The 17,613-nt window shown below is 40.3% G+C and overlaps 1 protein-coding gene across 1 annotated transcript in view; it reads left to right on the top strand.

Moving 5' to 3' along the window:
• zmat4a (zinc finger, matrin-type 4a) overlaps positions 1-17,136 on the top strand; it is a 228,527-nt gene extending 211,391 nt beyond the window's left edge. Inside the window, exon 7 of the mRNA XM_032516090.1 lies at positions 14,843-17,136. Coding sequence (XP_032371981.1) covers positions 14,843-14,870 — 28 coding nt within the window. The 3' untranslated portion in view covers positions 14,871-17,136. The remainder of the gene's footprint in view (positions 1-14,842) is intronic.
• The last annotated feature ends 477 nt before the right edge of the window (positions 17,137-17,613 follow it).

The raw sequence follows: 17,613 nt of genomic DNA, 5'->3' as shown, positions 1-17,613 counted from the left end.
ACACAAGATGGCGCCAGCGCCGTAATGACGTCAGCTTTCATTCCATATATTCAGACTTTCATTCCATATATTCAGACTTCATTCCATATATTCAGACTTTCATTCCATATATTCAGACTTCATTCCATATATTCAGACTTCCATTCAATATATTCAGACTTTCATTCCATATATTCAGACTTCATTCAATATATTCAGACTTCATTCCATATATTCAGACTTTCATTCCATATATTCAGACTTTCATTCCATATATTCAGACGTTCATTCCATATATTCAGACTTTCATTCCATATATTCAGACTTTCATTCCATATATTCAGACGTTCATTCCATATATTCAGACTTCATTCCATATATTCAGACTTTCATTCCATATATTCAGACTTCAATTCCATATATTCAGACTTCATTCCATATATTCAGACTTTCATTCCATATATTCAGATGGATAAACTTCATATATATATATTATTTCCTAAACGGCATGCCATAATATATATATATTATATATATATATATATATATATATATATATATATATATATATACTGTATATATATATAGAAGAGAGAGAGAGAGAGAGAGATATAGATATAGAGATATAGAGCTGTGTCGCATTCATTTTAAGAGCCATAGCAAAACAACATGTTCTACATATGCAGACAACATGTTCAGTTAGCATAGCGTAACATAAATCATTAATTTTGCACCACATTTGTAATGTATCAAATCTGTTCCAGTATTAGTAAAGTTGATATTTATCTTCAGCCATTTGATAGTCATACTGATACTATTATTTAACTGTATTTAATTCCGTACTATTCTGTAAAAGAATATTGCAGCATTGTGGGTATTCTTCCAACTTTAATTCACAGGACCTGATTGGTCAAAAACTTTCAAAAGCATCATAGGAAAGCTAAAACTGTTTTAGCATCACAGCTAATGACAATAACAGGATCTAAAATGGCTAAAATAGGAACAAAAGACTATCAATATTGGCTATAAGAGTAGGGATTTATTGCACAAAATCCTTCTTTCTACACGTCCTGCGATGCCCTGCTACATCCTGCATCCTGCTACACTTTGCTATGCTTTACTACTACTACAAACTACTATTTTTTTTTCCCCATTATCTTTTATTGTAACTGTTATTGTCAATCTTCATCTCAACCCCAGCCGGCCGTCAGACACCATCTACCAAGAGTCTGGGTCTGTCTGAGGTTTTTTCCTTAAAGGGAGTTTTTCCTTGCCATTGTTGCACTGATGCTTGCTCTTGAGGGAACTACTAGAACTGTTGAGTCCTTGTTAATTATGTGATCTAGTGTGGTCTAGACCGACTCTATCTGAAAAGTGTCTTGAGATAACTTTTGTTATGAATTGAAACTATAAATAAAATTGAATTGAATTGAAGTGCAGACTTTGGACCGGCGTTTTACACTTCTCTGCATATTGAATGCACTCAGGAGCGCTCACAAGTTGCCATGCTGTGTGCTTGAAAAACAGGAGAAGGGTTGGGCACAACCAAGTCTCACACAGTGGCGGGTGAGGGGGTTCTGTAAAAAAAAACGTTTTTCTTTGCTTGCTAATTACATTGAATCAAGAAAGCCAACCACTTATCTTTTATAACAGTTAATATTTTACATTTATCATTATAACAAGATTACGACTGTGTTTGTTTGTGTGTGTGTGTGCACACGTGCGTGTAAAATAACTACCCTTAAGTTTTCCTTGAATTTAAAAACACAAACTCAGCAGGCTTTTTTCTGTTTTCTGTTTTTTGCATGGTGGATTATTAAATGTAAATCTTTCTAGCACTCCAGTACTGTACAGTAAAATTGTTTTGGACAGGTGACTCCCTCCATACAGACGACACAGATAATCATAACATGGAACATAGCCGAAGCAAGCGAGGCTGTTTATCACGAAAAGGAAATTAACTTCAAAGGGATTTAAAAATGTCCATGTGGAATGCAGGCTTGAGGATAAATTATGTATGAAAATGCTTCACTAGAGTAATGTGCTGACACAATTTGTCACACGCTACATGAATACATAAGTTGCAGAGTAGCCACGTTCAAAGAGTTGATGCAGCTACGTGGTGTGGTTTCTCTGGGCTATTGGAGGTCGTGCAGTTGTGTAACCAACACTGGCCACACGGTGAATTACTTATGAGAACCTTCTTTGGCTTAAGAGGAAGCTGGGAGCTTTGATATACAGTAGCTTTGAAAAATGTAACTCTTGACTTTAAATCTGTGTGTGTGTGTGTGTGTGTGTGTGTGTGTGTGTGTGTGTGGTGTGTGTGTGTGTGTGTGTGTGGTGTGTGTGTGTGTGTGCGTGCAGAGCGTAGATCAGTAGGATTTTAAGGCTGGATTTGAGGTTACGTATCATCCCCGAGCGTCTTTAAAAGCCTGTCCTGCTGTCAGTTTGGGGAGGATGCACATTTGAAAACTGACATTTTGATGGAGAGGAAGGCAACCAGCAGCAAGGATTTCAGATACTCAAAGGTTTTTGTTTCTGAGTTCAGCAACTAAATCTTGACTTGCCCCATGCACCGAGAAGGCTGTAAGATGTATTTCTCAATGCTCTCACTTGACTGTTTAATCTATTCAAAGTGCTCATCGGTAGTAAGTTGTAAGTGTCAGACACCATGCTGTGCTGGGGAGGAATTTATTAAATAACTTCCTCTGTAATCCGCAGTTGGTTGCTGATGAAGATGTGAAGAGTCACCACATGTGCAAAAGCATTAAATGTTTGCTCTACTGACCCACCATTGACATGTGTTTTTATTGGCAAATAATGACCTTGCAATAGGTCCTATTCAGGTTAAGGTCTTCCATGAGTTCATCTGTTAACACAAACATTTAACTTGCAATGGCAGAAGATTACTGTTGCTATGAATGAAAAAGTTAACAGGATATTCCTCTCGCTCTCTCTCTGAGCAACTGTGGCTTAAGAAATGATAATCGTTTTGTTTAGCACTGCCACTGTCACTCAACATTTTGTTGACACCAAAGGTACCTACAGGGTTGTGCTGGGAAGTGAAAGATAGCAAACTCAGCCATGGTATCCATCCTGCAGTAAATATATGGTATTTAACTAGGCATCTTAGTTTGCTTTCTAATTTGAGCTGACACAGACTTAATACTTCCCCAGAATGGTGTTGTTTTAGAGAGGCTTACGACTGGCATATCTTTCTGTCAGTCAACATATCATGTGGCCTGACTATCTGAACGTACGTTTGAAATGTTAATGTTGAAACTGCTCCTTCACTGAGGAGGAACGGAACAAATTCTGGTTCATCTGAGGACCGAGGAGTCGAGGAGCTATCAGATAACGGCCATGGAATGTCCCCAAAGTCTCTGAAAACTTCTCCATCTTGACTTTTCTACGGAAGTTATCATGTTGAAGGGCATTTCCATTTCAAGTGACTGCAGCATAAAATCCCACATAAAACTGAACATCACAGTAAATCAAAATAAAGAACGTACATGTCACTGTCATCATAAATGTAAAGGAATGTAGTATTCACAGATAAGTGAACATTTTACCTCTAGTTCTTCAAACATTAGTCCCTACATCTTTCTAACTGCTGTTAAAGTGATGGTTTGGAGGAATTTCACCTTACGGTCCTTTGCACCATGACCTTGAACCAAACACCCTCCCCAGAAGCTTTTTTCCCTTGGTCGAGTTAGCGCTATCAGCCAAATGCCTTAGTACAGGCGCTAATGGAACCATTTGTGTAAATTACCCCACTAATAAGGCCCAGAATGGTAACAAACTTCTACAGTAGAACAAATAGGTTCTGTACTCATAAAACAAGGCATTGTGAAGTTTGTAAGTACACAAGGAGTTTATTTAAATAACACTTGCCTGATGGCTTCTGCTTTCTGCTGCTACTGCTACCGGCAGTTAGACGAGTGCTAGAGACTGTCTACAAACTACAACACCAAAAAGAGAGACACAAATATTTATTAATTTAATGATTAAATAAGGTAGTGTCTCCAAATTAACCTCAATTGCAACTTGTCTCCTGCTAGTTGTACTACAGCATTTACATGAAAAATGTTAAAGTAAGTTCAATTATTAAATATATTTGTTGTATTTCATTTACAGTGTTGTAGTTAGTATACGGTCTCTAAGCAGTCTAAGCTCTCATTGCCGGTACCGGTAGCAGCCGAGAGCAGAAGAATTACTCCTGGTGTACTTGCAAACTTTACAATGCCTCATTTTAGTTAGAGCAGGGCGTGTCCTGGCAACACACTGTGATTGAGATCGTTTCGTCATGTTAGCATTGTTGGTGAAAGCATGGAGCCCAAGCTCATGAAGCTTGGGGATGATGTCCTACCCATAGATAAAGGACTCAAACGTAAATGGCGTTGGGCATGGATAGAAGAAGTAGTGAGAGACGGTGAGCCTTTTGGCAGTTGGTGCCAGAAACTGAGAGAGCCTGGTTCTTGGTTATCCACTTTCTTCCCAGCTGTGGCAAGAAAGGGCTTACTCGTCATGAGTTAGACCCCGGTCATAGAGCCGCTCCCCATGCCCTCAAACTTACCACAACGTTGACGGGAGCAACTGTTGACACACCATTGTCAATGACTTACCGTGTCTGCAACCTAATGTGCACATTTATTGTGGAACATGACTTGTCATTCACAATTTGGCCGCCACTGGTCACTCTGTGTAGAAAACTAGCAGAAGACAAAAAAGCGTTAACTAGCTTGTCGGTTTCAAATCAACATGTGAGTTAAATGAACACTCATGTCATTGCACTACAGTTCAAAAAATGTTTGTCTGAGAAGCAAAACAAATGCATGTTCTCACTCAATGTTGATTAAACAACAACCTTGAATATGAATAAAATACTCAATGTCCTTGTTCGCTTTTTTGATAATGAAAGCAACAGAGTAATAAAACATCTGGCAAGCAGAAATAACCACATTGCCAATGCCGCAGCACTTATGTTATAACTTCAAGATGTCCTGCAGACTAATAGGCTTGAGGGGAGACAGGGGACCAGAATCCTCCTTGACAACTGTGCAGTCATGAGAGGAAAAAAAGAGATACCTTGAAACCCAAGCAAGGAAGGAGAACCCATACCTCCTTGATGTATCTGGCCAATGGCGCACTTGCTGCATGTGGAGATGGTGGCCCTAGTTAGAGAGCCCCTCAGCAAATTTATGAAGCCAGAGGCCATCCCGCTAGGTGCTAAGTATATTATCAAGGTTGATGATAAATTTGCAACTATCAGACAAAAGGTTGTCTGTTGGTTGTCTCTGCACTGAACAAGGCCCATCTGGAGAGGAATATGTGGGTGAGAAACATTTACAACTCAGAGAAGGGTACATTACATTCCGCCCTCTGCCAACCAGACGTCGGCGTGTAACGTCACCCACACACGCCATTGCCCAACTCCAGACTCAACACCCGAGTGCCCTCATTGTGATTGGGGATTAAACTGACCAGACCCCACTAAAAACTACCCGTACGTGAGGCCATCCAGAGAGGAGGCCCCTGGCCCTGCGGGCAAATGTGGGGATCAACAGTTTTCCCCCCCTCCCCCAGGGCAGATCGACCACAACGGGCCATAAACCCCCTCCCGTCCCCTTGGTAAAAAGGGAAAAACCCTGACCTAAGGAAGGGGGAGAGGGGTCGGAGGAGGCCAGAGACACTCAGGGATTTTTTGAGGTGAAAAAGGGGATGCACTCTGTGAGCCAAGGAGGGGACGATGGGCTACTGAGTGTTTTCCAGTTTTACTAAACTTCTGTGGGACTGAATGCCCAGCAAAGATTTTTCAGTGTCCCCAAAACAAAAAACCGTGGGAAACAAGGACATAAACACCCTGAAGCTAAGGGGGGGCTTCAGTGGGAAAAGGGAGGAGGGGGGGCCATCAGGGGACCGAAGGGAAGATCGGGGGCTAAGGAGAAGTAAGGAGGAGTGGAGGGAAATCCGAGAAAACATGAGGGAGGTTTGGGGCGGAAAGAGGCATCACTGGCTTCAGACCAACTGGCAGCAGAGGAGTTGAAGGCAGCTTGGACAGGGCCAACGAACTAAATCTGTTCTTAACAGATTTGATGCTCCTGCTCCTGCCCATCCCCCATTAACAAAACTGCTGTCTTAACCCCAACCCCACTACTTCCCCCTCCCCCCTCACTGTCCCTTGTCCTCCTCCGGAGAGCCTACCTCCCCCCTCTAGCCCTCCGGTTAACCCTCTCTCCAGCCTGACTCCCCCTCCCCCTACCCCACCTGTGCCTCTGTGTGCCTCACTGCTGACCAGGTGAGAAGACAGCTAAACCAGACTCCACTCTAATAAGGCTGCAGGCCCTGATGGTATCATCCTGGGGTGCTCAAAGCCTGTGCTCTCAGCTATGTGGAGTCTTCACCATGTCTTCAACCTGAGCCTTAGTCTCCAAGGTCCCCATGCTGTGGAAGACATCTTGCCTCGTTCCTGTGCCAAAGACCCCACGTCCCAGTGACCCCAAGGACTACAGACCCGTGGCACTGACCTCCCACATTATGAAGACCCTGGAGAGACTGGTTCTGGAATATCTGCGGCCCATGGTGAGGCCTCTCTGGACCCCCCAGTTCGCCAAACAGCCCCGGTTGGGAGTTGAGGACGCCATCATCTTCCTGCTCAACCGCATCTACGCCCACCTGGACAGGCCGGCAAGCCGGTGAGGGTCATGTTTTTGACTTCTCCAGTGCTTTCAACACCATCCGGCCGGCCCTGCTGGGTGAGAAGCTGACAGCGATGAAGGTGGATCCCCCCCTGTCCTGGATTGTTGACTACCTGACTGGCAGACCAACAGTATGTGCGCCTGCAACACTGTGTATCAGACAGAGTGGTCAGCAACACCGGGGCCCCGCAGGGGACTGTCCTCTCTCACCTTCCTCTTCACCATCTACACCACAGACTTCAACTACCACACAGAGTCCTGCCATCTTCAGAAGTTTTCTGATGACTCTGCTGTGGTTGGATGTATCAGCGAGGGGGACGAGGCGGGGTACAGAGCTGTGGTGGGGACTTTGTCACATGGAGTGAGCAGAACCATCTCCAGCTCAATGTGACAAAGACCAAGGAGCTGGTGGGGATCTAAGGAGAGCCAAGGCAGCAGTGAGCCCTGTTTCCATCCAGGGGGTCAGTGTGGACATTTTGGAGGACTACAAATACCGGGAGTGCACTGGACAATAAACTGGACTGGGCCAAGAACACTCAAGCCCTCTACAGGAAGGGCCAAGCCGTCTCTATTTTTTGAGGAGGCTGAGGTCCTTTACATCTGCAGGACAATGCTGAAGATGTTTTTGAGTCTGTGGTGGGGCCCGTGCTATCCTCTTTGCTGTTGCATGCTGGGGCAGCAGGCTGAGGGTAGCGGATGCCAACAGACTCAAAAACTGATTCGCAAGGCCAGTGACGTCGTGGGGGTGGATCTGGACTCTCTGTCGGGTGTGTCAGATAGGAGGATGCTGTCCAAACTACATGCCATCTTGGACAATGTCTCGCACCCACTCCATGGCTTGCTGCTCAATCACAGGAGCACTTTCAGTGACAGACTAATTCTCCCAAAATGCACCACAGAGCGCCACAGGAAGTCATTCCTGCCTGTGGCCATCAAACTTTTTAACTCCTCCCTCTAAGTGTCTGACACACACACTTAGAGAGGTTGAAACTGGACAATATTATCTGTATTATCTGTTTTGTGCAATAACACTGGCCTGACATGTGTGCAATTTCAAATACTACAATTATTATTATTATTATTATTTAACTTTTCACCATTCCAAATCCTTAATTATGTTAATTATGTAAATAATGTATAATAACATTCCTTTATGTAAATACCGTACCAATTCCTTATATTTCTTTATTTCTTGTATTTCTACTCTATTTATAATATTTGTGCAACTACAACACAGAGTTTCCCTTCGGGGATCAATAAAGTATTTCTGATTCTGATTCTGATTCTGATAAAGTCATCAGAGTTCCTTCTCAAAAGCCTTCCTCTGGAAAACAAGATAATCACCTCACTTTCTGCAATCACTCCCTCTCTGATTCAAGATGACTCCTTCTGTGGGGCTTTTATCACATTAGGCGAGCCCTTGCCTAATGTGGTCGCACCAGAAAAGATTGGTGAACTAGAAGAAGAGATACGGGCGTACAAAATAGAGGTGGACCTGGTAACTTGTGCCCAGAACTACAGTGAAGAGAAAGGGTTAGCCGAGTTGATGTAGACTGGTGGAGCAGAGTTGTATCCATGAAAAATCCAGAGAGAGGTGTGAGATTTCCAATCTGGGTCAGCTGGTCTAAGCACTACTTCATCATTTTCCAAAGTCAAAATCTACAAAAAACGCGCGAACAGTAAGCTGACATCAAATTTATATACATGGCATTTAGGAAACCTTTATTGCAATGTTGGCATGGCAACATGTTCAGACTAGTACAAAAGTTTTTTTTGTTTTTTTTTGCATCCTGCTGCTTCCATCGACAGCCATTTTTTTTACTAAAGCAGTAGGCCTACATGAAATCAGATGTATTTCCTACCACCAATTAGTTGTTTTGTGTTATTTAAAATATGTATACAATATTTGGTCATGCCAGATGTAAATATCAGTCATTTCTTTAAACAATGCAATTACCTGTTTCAGCAGTGCTCACCCTGCCCCCCAGCAAACTCCATGTATGGGTCAGACCAATCTGCTAGCAATGTGGGTTGAGACTGAGAGCTACATGGAAACATATGTGATAGTGAGATGCTTGCTTCAGTTGCATTTTGAGTGATAAATTAAAAAAAATTCTTTTATTTCTCTGATTCACTGCTTCGTTTAAATGCTGCTTAGTGCTCCCTGACAGTGAGCCCACTAGAGGTGAACAGGCACAAATACACTGACTGCTGAGTGATCAAACCTCTGACCTGGTGTTTACCAGGCAGCAACACTCACTACAGGCTATGTAGAGATAAACAAGAAGAATGTACGCACGGCTCTCAAAGGCGCCATGTAATCCAGTTGTAGGCGGCTCAGTGGTGTAATGAGGTGCTAAATTGGACAAATTGAACTCTGCTCCTGAGACCTTCACACTCAAAAACATTATATTTTAAAGCCTCTGAATACCCTCACAGGTGATTTCATTTATTCTGGCTGATTAGACTCTGCTCAGGTTGTAGGTGGGCCAGAGCTTAGATGGGAATTTATTACATCACAAATTCCATCTATTAATAAGAATTATAAAGGTGTCATTTGTCCTAACAAGAAACTCAGGAAGATATCAGTCAATCAATCTTTACACATCCACACAGTCCTGGACCAAAAAGCCAGGTTAATGAAAACACTTGTGTGCTTGTTCAGGGCCTTTAAAGTTCCCATGACATGGTGATGTTTGGATGTTTTTAATAGTCTCTTTCCCAAAAGTCAGCCTTGGTGCAGAATTACAGCCACTAAAGTCAGTCCCACAATGAGCTTTCCTTAGTATGTGCTATTTCTGAGTCTAGCTTTTGATGAGGGGGGCAAGGTGGAGGCTGGGGGTGTGGCCTTGACCAACTGCCACTTTGCTCGTTTGAAAGCCATGATGTCTCTCTCTCGTGTGTGGGCCAATTTCACTGGGCGGGCAAAGCAAAATTATTACTTATTACTTCATAAGGGGCAAGATTCCAGCTCGGCCCCTCTGAGCTTTCATTTTCTCAAAGGCAGAGCAGGATACCCAGGACTTGGTTTACACCTATCGCCATTTGTAGCCACTGGGGGACTATAGGCAGGCTGGGGTAATTCATATTAATGTAAAAAAAACTCATAAAGTGATTTAAAAAAACAAAGTGATGAAAAGAATTTCCATGCCATGGGACCTTTAAATTGGGATTACCAGCTTTATCATATGACATTAAATGTGGTTTTATTTAAGAAGAATTGTTGTAATGTAATGCCTTAAAGGGGAAAATACACTCTTTGAATATAACATTGTGCTGTATGTTTCATCTGGAGAATTATGAAAAGAGGGGATTCCATCTAATCCTGAATGCACTACAACAGGATTTACTGCAATGCAAAGCATAGGATTGAGTGTACATTTATAGATATGAATGACATCAGAAGTGAAGAGCTAAACTAAAGCAGCATCTAAAACGAAAGCAATCCATTTTTAGTAATCTCTATTCCCCCCCAAGCCCCCCCGAGGTTCTTTCATCTATTTGTCTTGTGAGATGTTATCCAATACCTGTCCATGTTAATATCACACCAGCCCACTCTACATTTCCATTATAATGAAAGTGGAGAGAGAAAGATGACTTGTATGGTAATGTAATAAATGGTGTCATAAGAATACCTACTGAATCTTCAATTACTGTGTCTGTTAGAATTTAGGTTTATGCATAATTCATTAATTTTATACATGTAGATATATGCCTGTAAATAATGTTTTTAAGCTTATTTTATTACAAGCAAAGGTAATAATTATACATGGGTGTGTGGGCTGAAAAACATTTGACAGGTTTACTTTGTGGATACATTGTGTACAAAGCATTTTGTAAAGCAGTGTCTGATAGACAGAGTGCTGTAGATAAATTACAAAGAGATGTGAGTGAGAGAAGGGATTAACCCTTGCGTTATCTTTCCGCCAACCATGTCCTCTCGGGTCAAAATAGAAAATTTACTTTAATTTTGATACTTTTCAATGTTTTTCCATGTTTAACACATTTTTCTACTGCCACCAACTTCTATCCATTATAGTTTTACACTTATTCCTGGAATTCATGGTCAATAAACCTTGTGTATATGAAATGATACCTACTTTTTCAGTTAAAATGCTGAAATTAGGAATTATTTTGACTAATATTAGCAGAATTTTATGTTTATTATAAAATAAATTTAAAGATGATTTTTGGGGCATTTTAGGCCTTTATTGACAGGACAGCTGAAGACATGAAAGGGGAGCGAGAGGGGGGGATGAAATGCAGCACAGGGCCGCAGGTCGGAGTCAAACCTGGGCCCGCTGCGTTGAGCATGCATGGGCACCCGCTCTACCAACTGAGATATCCAGGCAACCAAGCAAAATGCATGTTCCATATATACATGTCCAGAAGACAAAAAGCAAAATCAGCATTCATTTTTAGTCATGTTTTTGTCCACCTAGTTTTGCGTTCCCAGACCTACAATGTCTCTACAGTGCTGTTAAGTAAGGTCTGGCTACTCAACAGATACATTTTAGGATAGAAGGAAAAAATGTTCTGGCTTGTTTGCATTTATTTACAGTAAACCAATCACAATCGTCTTGAGCTGTGGGGCTTTCAGGACACGCACTACTTTTTGTGTTTGTCTACACATTTGTAAATTATTTAGAATTCCATACATAGCAACATTAGCAAAATCTGAGTCCTGTCAGATACTGCTCCTCATGTGAACAAGGGAAAACTACTGTAAGGCTCAGGACTTAAAGTTCATTCAACAACTTTGAAGGGGTTGGTGGAGCAGCCATGTGCATACATGTCACCTATAATGGACATAGAGAAAAGGCTGATGGAAACACACATGGGAACAGCTTTGGCTGGAGTCCACTGTGCTCTTCAGTGCACCAGCATCTTGTCATTGAACTGACATTACAACACATAGCACACGTTCCTTTTTCAATCTGATACAGTACTTTGACAATCTGTGAGATTTTCATTCAATGGAAGTGGGATGCCAAAAAAGAAAAAAAAATGGTTTCCTCTGTGGTAAAACAGATTCCATAGCTTTATTTGTCAGAGATGCGCGTGTCAGTGGTGTAAAAGCTAATAAATCTTCTTATGGAAAATATAAAGATATAAAAAGGATTGCAAAGTTCTTAAACAGCTTTAAATCTCTGGGATACATATGCATTCTAAGCAGGAAGTTGTGCAGAATAAAGTCAATAAAATTGGATTGAAAGCCAATTATTATACTTTTTATGCCTCCTGCTCGATGATACTGCAGCCATATAAATGATTCATACATCTTTTGTTCTTAATACCTTTATTGTTGTGACAATCTTCCAAATGCTTGGTGTCTATCTTAAAGTTTATGGTCAGAACTAGATCTAGTAGCTGAAGAAATTTCAGTACAGTAAATCAAAGCATTTTGTTGGTTTATGTCTGATTGTACTGTACATTCTACTGCACCGGTGCGTTGTCCCACATTATGCTTTCCAGCAAAATAAGCATGACAGCTTGCTGTGTTGTAGTTGCATTGTCCTCCCGGAATACACACAGCAGGATGTCCCTTTTACAGAGGAGACTGATTATTCTGCTAAATTCACCTGAAGGCAACATAGAATTCCTTCTCGCAGCGACAGAACTGCATTGATTATGTGCAGTAAAAATAAAGCAACAAAAACAATGCTAACTGTCAATCTGTCATGCATCCGCCCCCGGTTACACTGTCACTGTGTATCCCCACTGGGTCACTCTGCCGGTTTCTTCATGATTTATTTCCATCTGTGCCATTAAAACAAGGAAGCACTGGGTATACTGTTTATACTGTCTATGAGATAGAAAGCCATTGGCTTGTCTTGACACAGTCCTTAGTGAGTTGAGTGATTGAGCCTGTGAGTATATCAGTTCTGCTAGCCGAGGAGAGATCAGGACATCGATTGTGCGATGATAAACGAAGAAGATGAGGCCATCTGTTGGTCCAGGCTGCTGGACCGATACATGAAAGGCTTCCACTCACCTATTCAATCACACAACAAGGGGGATTAGATGGCAACCTTTTGACACCGGGCGTCAGAGGAAAAGAGAAGAGCTTTGTTGAACAAAACCCTCATAAAGCACACAGGAAAAAACGAAAATGGGATTTGACTAGCAGATAAAACCTGCTGCAGTACTCTTTATCTCTACCTTGTTGATTACACAATTAGCATATTGCTGATATGTATAATAGTAAATATTATTATTAAATCCATCACAATAGCTTCAGGTATCATTTCTTGAGAATTGCTCTGAGTAACTCTGCCCAAACTAATTACCTCTAAGAGTCAATTAGTTTTTGAGCCTGAAACTAGCGGGTTTTTTTATTTTAGTTTCCATGGAACAGCACAGTTTGCTGATTTATGCAGCCAGGCACCTGGAGCAGTTTGTCCAGACAGCAGAACAGCTCTATACCTTAAAGGTCAGCCCAATTGTTCAGCGAGTGTCCCGTGAGTGTTACCTTAGGGGTACATCAGAGAGACACTAGCCCCTGCATGCAGACACTGGCTAAAATGCACCATGCTAGGCTGGGCGTTGCTGGTTCCAGCCCATATTTGATCAATGTTCTATATTTTTAATTATGTGTAATTACGTGTTATGTGTACAAAAAAAGGGTGATGTTTTAGAAATTTAGGTGAAATATCAACACGTTCCTCTAAATTAACTAACTGTCCTCCAGAATAACTGATATCAGCATTTTCTTATCTGACACCCTTCCAGAACCAATACAAATCACTGTTTCAAAGATAATGTAATCTGACACTACTATTTTTAAGATTTGGTTGGGACAAATACTTGGTGAGAGCTAGGGGAAGTTTGTGATTTGGGTTCAAATATGTTTTCTTGACCCAGACATTTTCTTGATTCATCTAGAGGGAGGTCTAGGTGCATAGACTTACGCAACTTTTTGGCTCTATAATAAAGTCACACTTCTTCCTCTTTTTCTCTGTACAGGCAAGAGTCATAATTACTAAGGCCAGTAAAGAGCATTGTCACTATGACCTTTACAACAAACACACGTCTTTTTGGGCATTTGCTAAAACAACTGATAGTGTCACTTATCCTGGGAGGGCAGTCTCTGAAATGATTATGGTCGAATGCTTTAAACGTTGTGGTGTTTTTCAAATGTCTACATGGCATTACCCTGATGGTGTTTGCAAATTTCCTCCCCTGTCCCTAAAAGAATCTGTGTACACCACTACAATTACGAGCAGAAATGTTACTAAAGTAGAAAAACTGAATGGTTTGAGGAATAATTTGCTAGACAAAATGTCATTTAAATCACACACAACTCTGGTTTATTACTTAGCTTCATATATAATTTGCGTAAAATCTACGCCATTGCTACGGCAACGCACATCACTCGGCCGTGGCTTGGTAGTGTTGCATTTCCCCCTACTTATTTCCTGGTTCTTCTTTTCCATACATTTTAACAACATGAAATCAAAGGGATGGTTAACTTTTCCTGCTACAGATTTCCCACTGTGGTCTGAAAGCACAGGGGAGACACTTTGTTTGTCTCACTATACCTCTAGAGTCACTACTCGCACCGAAGCTAATCACCGTTACTCTCACTTTCTCCCTCGCTCTATTAGCCGCTGCCCACACACACACACACACCGGCTCGACGTACACACCTACGTACTAGTATAAACATCAGGCTACTTACATACGCTGCGGCGAAAGCTCTGCGTGGAGCCTCCGCAGAACCATAAATCAAGCTTTAAGTTCTTTTATCTTTTATGATTCAAATCCAACAGCATAAGAAACAAGCGGTGTGACGATCGAACAGGTCGTGCACTGTAAAGACAAAAGTTCAGCCAGATTACCGGTAGGTCAAAGCCAGATGGATGTTTTGGATCATCTGGCTGCTCATGTTCAGTGAGTGTCACTACATTCCCAGATCTCATCAACTAACTTATGGTTACAATATTATTATCGAGAGGAAGGATGAAGAATGACCACAACCACCAGTTATTTTGGGCAAAATAGTACAAATAATGTCATATTATTTGTGAATAAAGCTAATAAGACATGACATGTTTATGTAAATAATTTGCTTATTTCATAATTTAACGGTAAATATGAGACTTGCTGTGTGTATTACTGACAAACTTAACCCTTTCATCTCACTGTCTTTCTTTCTTCAACAGTCTGAAGAATCAAATATGTGTCCAGTGAGCGTGGGCCGAAGATAAAAAAAAACAACTATTGATTGATGTCAGACAAGCTGTGATCAGCTTGCCCTGCTTTTTCTGCCTCTGCCCTGCTACTGCTCTCCTCCACATCATTTCAATCTCTCTCTCACTCAGCCACCCAGCGAGGAGGAAAAGAAAGAATTTTTTTTTGTAACTCTAGCACTGCATCAACTCTCTCACCTGTCGGTATACAGTACAGTTAAAACAGTTTCTCCATGGTTGACCTTTGACATTCTACTGCAGCTGTGTTTTTATCCACTGACTCAGACGAGAGCATTAAAGTGATCTTTCTAAAAACGCACTGGATGCTAGGTACTTGAGAATATAAGGGTTGTTTTTAACTCTTTTTGTTTGCTTTTACTTGAATGAAACAGCAAATTTATTTGAAATTAAAGGAAAAGATATACATAATTTAGCATTGTGGGCTTTATCTATGACTCAATCATTCTCCCTCAGATTCTGTATGGTACAACTCTAATGCTTTTATTGCATACATGCTTGCAGTGGAGTTAAATCCCCTTTCTGTCTTAAAGGGGTTGATGGCAATAATGACACCGTTCAGACTCTTAATATATGTTGTAATGGTATTATCTTCTACAGGCTTGACTTCTGTCTAATGACTTTGGTCGAAATAAGAAACAGACGATCATTTTCAAAGGTTTTAAAGTATAATTCTGATAATTCCTTTGTATAGAGCAAAAATAACAGTATCAAATGTGTTTCCGTAGATTTAGCCAACGTTCTTATCAATAACAATAACATTGCACCCACCAGGTTATTGCTGAGATACGGCAAGGCAAGAAACATTCTAAAATTTCTATTGGGATTTCTTTTCGGGATGAATAAAGTATTTTATCCATCTATCTATCTATCTATCTATCTATCTATCTATGAGCAGTGCTCACCTCTGATATTATACCTCCAAGTAAACTGGTTTAGATACTTTGGCAAAACTGCTGGCTTGTCTAGAACCTGACATATTGTTTTGTTGTAGCAAATGCACCATTCTCCCAGATCTCAGAAATTACTTTGTTGGGGACAATGTTACCAAACACAAATTATGCCTAATGCTAAAAGAAAATGATACTTTTCCAAAAATGGATTCCTCCCAATACAAACAGATGTGAGAAGACCTGATGTCTTCCACAATTTTTGTTCTTTTTCTTTTGCTGTGTAACGCAGCATACAGCATACTGTATGTGGTCCGCATTCTAGGCTTAGAAATATTTCCTCTTTCATTTCAGCATGGTCTTCATCTCAGGGAGGTGTAACTGGTTGCTTTAGTGAAATTGAACACTGATGTCGAGAATCAAACATTGACATGTACTGAGTCCATTCAACTACAGAGTTGTGTAGAATGTGTTGGCAGATAAGGTAAAATGGACTGAAACTGTAATGGTTTCACAAAAAGACAATTGATATTGTGGAGTGTTTTAAAGAGTAATAGTTCAAAAGAGTAATAGAGTATATATAATATATACAGTATATATATTATATATATGCGTGTGTGTATACACACACAATATATATCTTATTTTAAACTCATGTAGCATTTGGTTTCTTACATGTCATGTTAAGAAATTAAAGATGTTGACTTTAAAGCCAGTGTTGTATAAATGACAACTATGAGGAAAATTATAAATGAATAATAAATTACTGTTGTGGATCAGATTACTTTGTAATTGCTGTCTGTTTACAGTATAAGTGATTTCTTCTACTGTTATTATTTCAGTGCTGTGTCAACTGCAGAACTGTGTGTTGTGATCAAAATTTAGCTTTGACTCATGTTGTTCAAGGACTTTATTTTGCAGAAACCTCGAAGTCTATTACAGCAGAAATCTCTTGAACACAAAGCGGGAGATTTGTAGAGAAAGATTTAATATAATAATTATTATTAACAAAAAATTATCACAAAACATCATGGACTGAGTACAAACTGTTGCTGGCTGATGTCAAAGATGCCGCCCTATGCGAGAGACGCCACCACCGCCGACATTAACAATTATTTATAAAATGTTTTTTCAATTTTGCAATTAAGAAGTGCACGTATGAATTTTTTTTATGGCAAGTCAAAAAAACTCCACTGAAATGCTTTGATCAGCCTGAGTAAAAATATTTCTGTGCTAAGGTTGCTTTGGATCAGTTGTTTTTTCCTTCATCACAGGATGTCCACCTCTTATACACCCTCTAGTCCCCTTGTACTCTATTGTGTCTGAAAAAAGAATAAAAGACATTTGCAACTACACCTACTCTGTTTTGTATTGCTTTTTTGTTGTCAAATACAATAATTACAGTGATAGCTATATGTTTCTCTGTATAGTTAGTTATGATAATCACTATGTAATGTGTTTAACATGTTACACACTAAGATGGAAAAAGCAGAAAGCAATTTAGAATCACTACACGACATTCCTCCAAAAAGGCAGCACAGTTCTCTTAGATTGTACTTTTAATAACTGACAATAACTGAAAATTTTGATGCTGATTCAGCAGAATTCACAGTATTGTTATCCGATTGTCTATTTTTCTATTTTCTTTGGTTGCCTCTAACGCATACGTTCAGCAACAAAAAACATTCAAATATCAAAAGGTTCAACTCCTTAGGCACATGATTGGACTTCCTAAACTTTATTTCTGCTATTTATTAAATTGTTTTAAATATTAAGCTTTTACGTGTTTTTATTTTACATTACGGTCAATGGGGCAATCTATTACAGTTGAACTCA

The sequence above is a fragment of the Etheostoma spectabile genome, chromosome 5 (assembly GCF_008692095.1).
Source record: "Etheostoma spectabile isolate EspeVRDwgs_2016 chromosome 5, UIUC_Espe_1.0, whole genome shotgun sequence".
Lineage (NCBI taxonomy): Eukaryota > Metazoa > Chordata > Actinopteri > Perciformes > Percidae > Etheostoma > Etheostoma spectabile.
Note: the sequence above shows the minus strand (reverse complement) of the source record. Positions and strands in the feature narration are given on the sequence as shown.